Source organism: Poecilia mexicana, unplaced genomic scaffold, assembly GCF_051168715.1.
Source record: "Poecilia mexicana isolate PSO_F unplaced genomic scaffold, ASM5116871v1 scaffold_15, whole genome shotgun sequence".
Taxonomy (NCBI): Eukaryota; Metazoa; Chordata; class Actinopteri; order Cyprinodontiformes; family Poeciliidae; genus Poecilia; species Poecilia mexicana.
Genome location: NW_028263384.1, coordinates 29,444,383 through 29,455,060, shown reverse-complemented (window position 1 = coordinate 29,455,060; position 10,678 = coordinate 29,444,383). Strand labels below are relative to the sequence as shown.

The 10,678-nt window shown below is 33.9% G+C and overlaps 1 protein-coding gene across 2 annotated transcripts in view; it reads right to left on the bottom strand.

Moving 5' to 3' along the window:
• The window catches only part of rmdn2 (regulator of microtubule dynamics 2), a 38,246-nt gene continuing 27,568 nt past the window's right edge, over positions 1-10,678 (bottom strand). Inside the window, exons 7-11 of one of the 2 annotated variants that reach the window (XM_014992317.2) lie at positions 10,435-10,512; positions 7,793-7,891; positions 5,477-5,530; positions 5,313-5,393; positions 1-4,310 (exon numbers count right to left, since the gene is read on the bottom strand). In XM_014992317.2, coding sequence (XP_014847803.2) covers positions 4,263-4,310; positions 5,313-5,393; positions 5,477-5,530; positions 7,793-7,891; positions 10,435-10,512 — 360 coding nt within the window. In that variant the 3' untranslated portion in view covers positions 1-4,262. Of the gene's footprint in view, positions 4,311-5,312; positions 5,394-5,476; positions 5,531-7,792; positions 7,892-10,387; positions 10,513-10,678 lie in introns of those variants that run through there. The other variant, XR_001418902.2, reaches the window with a different exon arrangement.

Here is a 10,678-nt window from a genome sequence, read left to right as displayed (position 1 = left end):
TGAGTTGAGTCAGCAAATTTATTATTTTACAGTGTTGCAATGCATTTGCACAAAATATGACCAAAAGAAGAATAATGTGCATTTCTCCATGCAGCCAGTGTGATATGGGACAGAAACAGGCGAGTGACAAACGCCCCTCAAACAACCAATCAAATATGGCCGCTGGATGAAAATTTGGTGCTGCAGCAGAGAAAAAGTGGGACGTAAATGTTTAATGGTGCAGCTCCCGAGTCCATTTGCAACATCTGGCCCCACATGTGCAGACACCACAGCTGTCTCGACCGAAGCGCTCGATTAAAGGAGGCTTATAAAAACAGGCAGGAAAGGTGAAGTTTCCATTACTGTATAAACAAACACCTGCCCTGATTTGGGAAGCACCTATTTAGAGAAAAACAGATGAAACATGACTAGACCAGTGGGAGGCTGGCCCGAATCAACGCAGCAACAAACTCCCTGCTGCCCTGGCACACAATGTTCAGAGGCGAATTCTGCACGACACGACCATACTTGTTGCTCCATGATGACTTTGGAAGAAGATCAATTTGGTTCAATATAAAAAATTATAAACTGTGTGCTTTAATTATACACTGGAGATTACAAAAGATGTTACTGTTTTTTTTAATAAACAGCAATAAAACAGAAAAGAACACAAACAAGGCGGGAAAACGATTCCTCCAGTCAGCAATTTGTAGATTTACTAACATCCCAGAAATCACTGAGCTGCAGCTTCAACTCAGTCAGAAAAATATTTAAATCATTCAACTGGTAAAAAATGACAGTACAAAGATACATGTAAAGAAAATAAGCTTTAAAAGGATGTGAATGTTTGTATGACGGCATTTTAGGGTCATTGTAGCGGGGAAAAAGGAGTAAATTTTGAAATCTCAGAAATTTTCTAAATAAAAACAAGGAAATTTCTCAGTTTAAAAAGTAAAAAAATTCCAGAAAATTTCTGAGATCAATCACCAAATTTCTGAGTTTTTTTTTTTAACACATTTTTGACTTCAAACAGAAATTTCCATATTTTATCCAGAAAATTTCTGAGATTTCAAAATTTCAGATTTTGCTTCTAGCAAAATTTAAACTTTTACTCTGAATAATGTTAAACTTTCTGAGTTTTTTGATGCCTTTTTTCCTGTTTTTGATTCTCTATTTAATCTACGATGGTTCTGATTCGGTGTCGTACATTTCACCCAAAGCTCTCCGTACATGTTTTGCAACCCTGGAAAAGTTGGATAAAAAACCTTAAAATAGACATGAGTTATATTGATGATGCATAATTCAATACCAAAATGATTCATAATAATCTGTTTTATAAGTCAGGGTGCCAATGTCACAGAAATAAAATCGGTCTGAGATTTAAAATAAACAAAGCATCCAGGAATGACCAACAGCATGAAGTATCAAACAGTAATGGTCTCTCAAATACATTCAGATTAATAAAAACAACAAAACACCAACAGATACAGCTACTTTTCTTCTTCACAACAAAGAAACCCTGATATTCATGTTTTTGTTACATATTTTTTACATGACCTGTAAACTACAGCTTATCTGACCTTCAAACAGCATCATTTGAACTTTATACGTAAAATGTAGAGTAATGAAAATCACCTTCACATAAAACATTAACAAAAAAACCTCTGAAAAATAATTTAAAAATTCTCAAAATTTTGACTTTTTTCTTAGAATTCTAATTTCATATGTTTTTTTTCTTCTAAGAATTCAGACATTTTTTAAAGGTTTTTTATGGCTCTAGTGGTGTTTATTTGATAGTTAATTGACAGGAAAGCAGGTAATGAGAGATGGGGTAGACATGCGCAAGGGTCACCAAGGCCAGGAATCGAACCTGCGACAGCTGCGTCGAGGACTAAGGCCTCCATATGTGGGTTGTGCTTAAACACTGCGCCACCACAGCACACCCCAAATTCAGACATTTCTAAGAATTCTAACTCCACCCCCCACGCCCCGAATTCTGAATTTTCTTAGAATTTGGTTACTTTTTATCAAACTTTTGACTTTTTATTTTCTGAACTGTTTTAATCTCAAAATTCAGATTTTTTTTTCCCTCAGAATTTTCTCAAAATTTTGACAATTTTCTCAGAATTTTGATTTTAATCTCAGAATTCGGACTTTTTTCGAATTCAGTTTTTTCCCCCCGTCAGAATTCTAACTAATTTCAGAATTCTGACATTTTTCTCAGAAGATTAAAAGTCAGAATTCTGAGGATAAAGTCAATGTTTTCTTTTTTTCAGTCTCCCTAATCACTTCCCGTAAACTTCTACTTTTGCTTCAAGAGAAAATATGTAAATCAGGGTTCAGGTGATTCACAGATGTATTTTCCCAGATCCTGGGGGATTTTTCCCGTCGCTCGCCTCCTCCCTCCACCCCCACAAACATGAAGTCATTTCAGTTTCTAAGCGGCTGGAGAACATGGGAGAGTTCATGTTAATCATATGAACTCAGGTGTTCGGATTCAGAATGAAACTTTCAGGTCAGATAAATCTCTAACATTTTCTGGAAAAACCTTGGAAAGCTCAGACTTTTGAAACTTCCAAGTTTTATCTCATAATTTCTGTTCATTTCCAAGAAAATTTTCAATTTCTGAATTTCTGACCTCCAGAAATTCAGAAATTTCTGCTCAAAACATCTGAGATGTTTTGAGCAGACGTTTGACTTTTGAAACCCACAAGGTTTCAAATTCCTCATATTAAACTCAAAATTACTGCATTTTTTCTCGAAAACATTTGGCGTCTGAAAATTTTAAATTATGAAGTTTATTTCAAGAAAATTTCTGAGGTTAATCTAAACATTTTAGAGTTTATTTTTCTTGCAAATTTTCAGCTTTTGGAGCTAAAAAAGGTCCAATTTCTTTTCAAGAAAATATCTCAAATTGATCTAAAAATTTCAGATATTTTTCTAGCAAATTTTCGACTTTTGGAAATTGCTTTTTTTTCTTTTGGAAAAAGTTTCCAAATTTTTCCAATAAAATGTCCAAAATTAATCTAAATTTTTTTAGAGTTTTCTGAAACTTACTCCACCTCTCTATATTTCCATCCATAACGGCTGTTTAATCTACGCTGTCATACTTTTCCATCTCATAAAAGAAAGTCATTTTCAGCTGTTTCACCATCTCTACTGTTGTTTCAAATAATCTTCTGATCTTTAAATGAATAACTGATTTAGTGCGATAATCTAATTCCACTGCCTAATCCTTCACACATCAAGCAGAACATTCACTGCTTCTGAATGAAAACATCAGAAAATGTTTGGTAACACTACAGTGAGTTTTCCAAAGTGAGAAGCAGATCTGAATGATTCATGTGGCGCAACAAAATGAAACTTGTTGGGAAAACTGCTGAGATTCTGTTACGAATTACTTTTTACAGTGAAAAAGGATCTTTCAGGTTCATTTCTGTTTCCAGGTAAGCGCTTCAATTTCCCTCAAACTATGTGGGTTTCTCTGAAATATGATCCATTTCTCTCAGCACAGGTGGAAACTGAAGATGATTTCATGAAATTATCTTTTGCAGCATATCCGCGCACTGCAAAAACACAACATTTTAGTGTAAATATCTTAGTTCACTTGAAATAAGACAAAACTAACTTACAAGTAACATTTCAGTAAGGTACAGGACCTTGTGGTCCGTCAATAAGTCCTTAACATTGATGAAAAAGTTCTAGTTCCACTGGCAGATTATTTCACTTCTTTCACATTTGTTACCTAGCAACGCCAGCCAAGCCTGTTGCCTAGCAACCAAGTTCCGTTCCACTGGCAGATTATTTCACTTATAATAAAACATTTTTCTGTTATAAATATGGATATAGGAGCTAAAACAAGCTTATTCATTTTGCTGAAAAGTTACTCGTTAGGTTGTTTTGTCTTACTTAAAGATATTTGCACCAGAAACTGGACCAGAAATACTTGGTAAGATTGTTTTTGCAGTGTATATGGCGCTAATGCGTCACCCATGTGTATAAAGTCTGAAGCATGTACAAGAAAAAAAAACACACACACATAATCAAAGCATATAAATGAATAAACTCGGATTATAACATATAGAAAAAAATTTGACTGATATGAACTTTTTCATGATTAGAAACGCGAATTAACCATTAGAATAAGAAAACAAAAAAATATGATATTGTTACACTCACAGAGTGAATCAAACAGATATTTTCACCCACCGTTTCCCCCTGCATATTATATAGATATATATAAATATAAATAACTCCAGAATGGTTCCTTAGCGTTTTCACACTCAGACTGAAGGGAAGAGTAAATTCAGCTCCTTCTGTGCTTCTTCATCCTGCATAAAGAAAAACATTTTAAAGTCATTCGTCATTGTTGGCTCATTTTGAACTTTTCTGCCTCTAACTGAAGCAAATGGTGGTTTTTTTAATACTTTTTTACATTCTGTCTCCCCTGGTTTTTATTGGGAGTGGTGCATTATTGTAAAGTGAAAGCAGAAATGTGTGTAAAACTTTGTCAATTTTCTGCTAATGTTGGAAAAAAAAATTATGTAGGCTATATATATATATATATATAGCTGTTGTGGTCCCCCCCCCTAATAAATAAGAAACAATTAAAATCACAAAGAATAAATTTGTTCAATCTTTAAAATAAATCAACAAATTTACTTTTGGTTGTTATTTGATAGAACATAAAACAAAATAAGACACAAAAAAACTAATTTACCCTCAATTTAGATTGGATTAAGAAAAGTGAATCATGATGCCGAAACTATAAAACTAAATTGCCAATAAAGCTGCAACTAACAATTATTTTACCTACTGCTAAATCTATCAATTAATCAATTAAACTGATAAAAAATAGGCACATTCCGTAGGTTTTTCAAATAACTCTGTCTTCTATAATATTAGAAGTAAATATGTTTTTGGATAAACCAATAAATAATTGAACAGAAAATGATTTTTTACAGAGTTAAAACTTGAGTTCTGGGTGAAACATATTTACAGACAGATATGTCTTTTTATTTTAAATGCAAAATGTCTATTTTTTAACATTTCTGGATAAATTACTGCTCTGTGGTGACTTCATGGAAAGATAAATGGAGGACAATCCTGGAGGAAAGCCTCTGATAGGTTAGAATGGCCTAGTCAAAGTCTAGACTGAAATGATTGATTTTCACAGACACAGTTCCTTCAACGTGACTGTGATTGAGGGATGAGCAGAAATTTCAATTCTTTGTATTTCACAGCTTTGCACCACATTCTGTCGGTTTATAGCACAAAATCAAATTAAAATGGAAACGTTTTGGGTTTAAAATAAAACTAAAAGTGAAGTGAACCTCTTTGGAGACAGTGTTCATGGTAGATGCAGCTTCACACATCTTCCTGGCCTTCTCGCTCTGCCCCAAAGCTTTATAACACTGCCACAAAAAAAACAAACAAACAGTAAAGTTAAGATAAATCCAGTTTACAGCCAACAGGATCATCAGAAAGCATCACTGACCTTCGCCAGGAACACATAGTTCAGCTTCGAGTACGCAGGATGAATCTCTTCAACCTGCGTTTGTAGAAAAAACAGAAAACTGGTTCATTTCTGAGCTGCAACGTCGGACTTATCTCAGAATAAAACAGATAAAACAACAGAGGATGAGTTCAGAAGAATAGAAATATTCCTTATTGTTCCAGAGTGAAAGCAGCAGCAAAGAGGCACAAAAAAGGTCAAAAAAGTGATAAAAAACTGAATTAAAATGAACTTTTCAGAAAAGACATAGGAGCTTTTTTTAAGTCAACAATTCCTTAATGTTGATGAAAAAGTTCTAGTTCTATTGGCAGATAAATTAATATACAATAGGGGGAAAATGTTTTGTTAAAAGTGAAATAATCTGCCAGTGGAACTAGAGCTTGGTTGCTAGGTAACAGGCTGGGCTTGGCTGCCGTTGCTAGGTAACGATTGTGAAAAAAGTGAAATAATCTTCCAATGGAACTAGTACTTTTTCATCAATCTTAATGAAATATTAACTTAAAACAAGCTCATATATTTTACTAAAAAGTTACTTTTAAGTTTGTCTTATTTCAAGTTTACTAAAAAACTAGACCAAAAATAAAAAGAAAAAAGTTCAATATTGAACAGTAAAAAGACAACACAAAGTTTTATCAAAAAAAGAGATTTTTCGTAATTGGTGTGGTTCCATTAAGCAAATTTATTTTCGTAATTCCAATTTGTGCAGTTTTAAGGTTAATGGACGCGCAGGTAGCGATGGTTTGGAGGAAGGACCTGCTATAATGATGCTTTCTGCGTTTAGGATGCAGCAGGGTAACCGGTAAGAAACAATCTGATGTGATTTGTTTGTTTTTTTTTAAGTCAAAAGAATACCATGATTGGTCAGGTGCAATAATGGTAACCATGGCAACCCGCCCCACCATCACTCCACCTTCTCTAAACGAAGCAGCTCTTAAATTGTGGCTGATTTATGGGGACTCTGAATTGGCGCTGGGTTCTTTTCTCCAGCTGCTCGGCAGCAGATCTGCTGTAAGGTTTTCGCCGGCGAGTCGCAGCACGACTCATTTAAAGCCGAGCTAATGAGAAGAGGCATGCAGAGGAATATTGGCCAGGAGCAAAAGTATTTTCTCTGCTGTATAAACAGTTGAAATGTGGGAACGCAGATAAGACCGCTCTGAAAAAACACAAATTAAAAAAAAGAAGAAAAAGAAAAAAGGAGCCGACCTGGAGGCAAAATTTCTACTGCGGCACAAAATAAACTTGATTCTGGTTGATTATGAGAGCAAAAACTAACAAAACTAAATAAAAACTCAACTTTCTCTGTTATTTAAGAGTATTTCTTAATTCATTTCAACCAATTATGACTAACCCACATTTTGTTTTGACATCAAGACAGTAAAAGTTAATCCAACAGGTTGTTTATTTAAAAATATACCACTGTCAATATCAATATCCAATCCTATATCAATAATTGGTTTCAAGCAGTTTCCTGTGAATTAAATGTAATGTTTCGCTCTACTTTAAGGAATTTGCACCAACAAAAGGTGGATTTTATCACCTTAATTAGTATTCAGACCCTCAAACAGACTCTCTTGCATTATTAATTGTTAATTTTCACTCTTCCGCTTCACTTTGTTAAAAACATCTGGGTTTGTAAACATTTCCACATAAAATTCAAGCATTTTAAGGATATTCGCGGTAAGTTTTCAAACTTTTCCAGCATCACTTTGGAGATAAAAACATACAAATGAACTGAAAAGACAGTTTCAATTCACTTTTACATATTATTTATTATGGTTAATAAAGTTTTGTGATGGTATTTTACTTTCTACAGCAGGAATAAAGTAAAATAAAATGGAACTAAATTTTATGTGTTTTTATTCTCTCACACTGATGGATCCAAGAGCAAAGTAATTTAAATAATTCAAACAAATTGTGTTAAAGTAAAAAACCTTTAAATGTAAAGCACAATATAGCATCTTTACAAACTTCTAGATTTAAAGAAAAAAATCTCACTTCTGACAAGCAAATAGAAATAATTTTTTATATTCTTACTAATCTAAAACAATAAAATGTTTATCTGATTTAATTTCAAACATAAAAAAAATATATTTTTATAATCCCTAAAAATCTGGTGTCCACATTCAAGCTTTTAATGAAATGTTAGATTTTACTACTAATAATTGTCTATAAATTACTTTCAAAGACTTTTTACAGAAATCAAGAACTTTCCAAACCTTAAAAACACCGAAATGGAATTTTCCAGGATGTCAAAATAACAACGTGGATGAAAACGCGGTTGTTTGTAAAACAGCGTACCTTCAGGAAATTCTTCAGCGCGTCTTCGACTGTGGCGCTCGGAGGTTCTCCAAACAGCGTTGCAGCAACTTTCCTCTCAATCCACGACAACTGAGCAACCTGAAAAATAACCAAATAACCAGCCTTAAAACAGGAAAACACCCGACAAAAAAATTAAAAGAACAAAAGAAAGATACAGAGGAATTTATAACATCTGGCACCAGTTTCATTAAAATCATTAAAATCCACATTATTCCTTATCGGCGCCATCCAACCAATCAGAGCCAAAGAAAGTGAAACGGTGTTCCTGGATTGGCTGATTTGCAAATCATCATTTTAGTTTTCAAAGCTGCATTTTAGTTAGAATATTTTAGAAAAATCCTCAAATTTTCCACAAATAATTCCATAAAACAACAAAATTTTAAAGTCACATTAAACTAAATCATCATGTTTTCTTGTCTTTTCCATTATGAAGAGTGGCTAAGAGAAAAGAGCCTCTGCGTCGCATCATATTCAAACCCCAACAGGAAGTCTTGGGTGAACAACTAAAAGTTTCTATGCACTGATAAATTTAATTTTCAACATGAAAACAGAAATAATTTGGGATATTCTAGCTAACCTAAAACAAGAAAAGTTTAATCTAATTTAACTTTTTAGTAGGTGTATGAAAATATCTGGTTTCCACTGTAAATAATGTTTTTCAAATTTAATCAAACGTTGGATTTTACTTTATTACAAAACTGTCCAGTTTGAATATCAAGCTTTTTTTTTTTTAGAATTTCAAAATAAAAGCATTGATAGTGCTTTTTTTTTTTTGTAAACCAGCATTATATAAAAGTTAATATTTTTCACAAATTCTCAGAGTAAAAATATTCCAGTGTTTTTACTGGGAAAACAAGATTAATTTATTTTCCCACTCATCCCAGGAATGAAAGTCATTTCCAAGGTTAAAATCTACCAATATTTTTATATTTCAATTAAAATTTAGTTCAAAATTTTTGTTTTTATTTTTTTAACACCAAATTAACACGTTGCATGAAAACAAAATCTGAAAATGCTCCAATGAACCCTGTAATCAGATCCAACGTCCAAATATAGCAGCGATGACTCAGAGAGTAAAGACATAGCATGATGGCCATAAAAACAGCCTTTATCTGAATCAAAAACAAACAGCAGAATGGAAAGAACACGAGCCGAACAGAAACAGGACGGACCTATCACTGCGCTGCAATCTGATTTAAAGCTAACAATGGCTGCTGTTAACCTTCCAGAGAGCGCCCTGACAGAAACACACAGGCAGAAAAAACCCCACACAGAACTCCACATGCCGTCTGCCCTACGGAAAGCCGTCACTGTCAATAATTAGACCTACATTAAAGGCTTGTTCTCAACTGGTTTTTATTATAAACTCAACAGTCACGAAATGGAAAAGATCAGTATCTACTGACAGCGTATCGGAGTAGAAACGTTGCAATACAACGTCATGCAAAAAAAGCTGCTTTCCAATGATGATTAGCACTAGGTTTAGCTGTCAAGTTGTCAACATAACGCCCGAAATCTTAAATGTTCACCTGATATATAAAGGAAATGGGATGCAGTGCTTTGGTACTAATTATCAAAACTACAACTATATAAGGTCAGGAAAAAGTTTTAATTAAGAAAAATAGCAAAGGAAAAGGAAGTCGGTTAGTTATGCTAGTTTGACTATGACAACTTTGACATGTAGATGTACTGCAGAATTCAATGCGTTTCAGTTCATTTAAATAATAAAAAAAGACGACGTAAACACCAACTCTGACAGATGATCAGTAGTTGTTTAAATTAACTAATAAACCACTGCTGTGTTAGATTAGCTAACAGCAGTGGTAGCTAATCTACCACAGCGATCACTTACTAATAAATGTAAAATAAGCATCTGATATTAAAAGAATCGTCTTTCTGCCAACCAGCGCTGTGTGGACGCGCAAATTTCCACATGTAAACAACATGCAATGTGTTTACAGATTTTAGTAGAATCTGTAACTTGCTGAGATGCATTCATGAAAAAAATTGAGCTCAAACACAAAGACTAAACTCCTGGCCTCACATTGTAACCATGGTAACAAAAATCATCTAACTATGAAGCTTGATCTTCAAACTTTTACAAAGTAAACTTTCCACCTCCTTTAAATCTTAATTTTTAATTTTATCAGTCAAGATCTTATAATTTATCAATGCTGAAACCATTAAATCAAATTTAGCAGCTTTCACATTCAGCATTCACAAAAATGTTAAAATTGTGCTCTGTGTTAAAATGTTAGCATCTGTGCTAGTTCACTTATGCTCGAAATATGACCCTCAATTTTTTTAAATTATTTTTAACACCAAATTAACACGTTGCATGAAAACAAAATCTGAAAATGTACCAATGAACTCCCTAATCAGATCCAATGTCCAAATATAGCAGCGATGTATGTTTTAAGATCTGATTACTTAATTGGGATTTAACAGAAGTGCAAAATTATTTTAGATATTCATTTTAATTGTATTTTTTTTGTTGTGTGTTTACGTACTGTCAACAATGTCTTCCTGTAACATTTTTACATTTTCTGCGTTCATCTCATTAGTGATACTAACGGCTTGCCATACTCTCTGAGGTCAGACAGGAGGGAAAGGTCACGTACAGCGTAGCACCAGCGACCCAGCAGGTAGTAGGATAGGGGGTCCTGCGGCTTCAACTCGATGGCTTTATCCAGGTGATCCTGGGACAGAAACAGAGAAACAAGAGGATTTAACGCTGACTCATGGTTCAGCACAGATGGATTTTTACGTTGATTCATGGTACAGCCGCTGTTTTCACCATCTTCTGTCCCGACCTGATCTGTCCTGCTTCACCAACCCACAAGTATTTCACAAACACCTCTCACA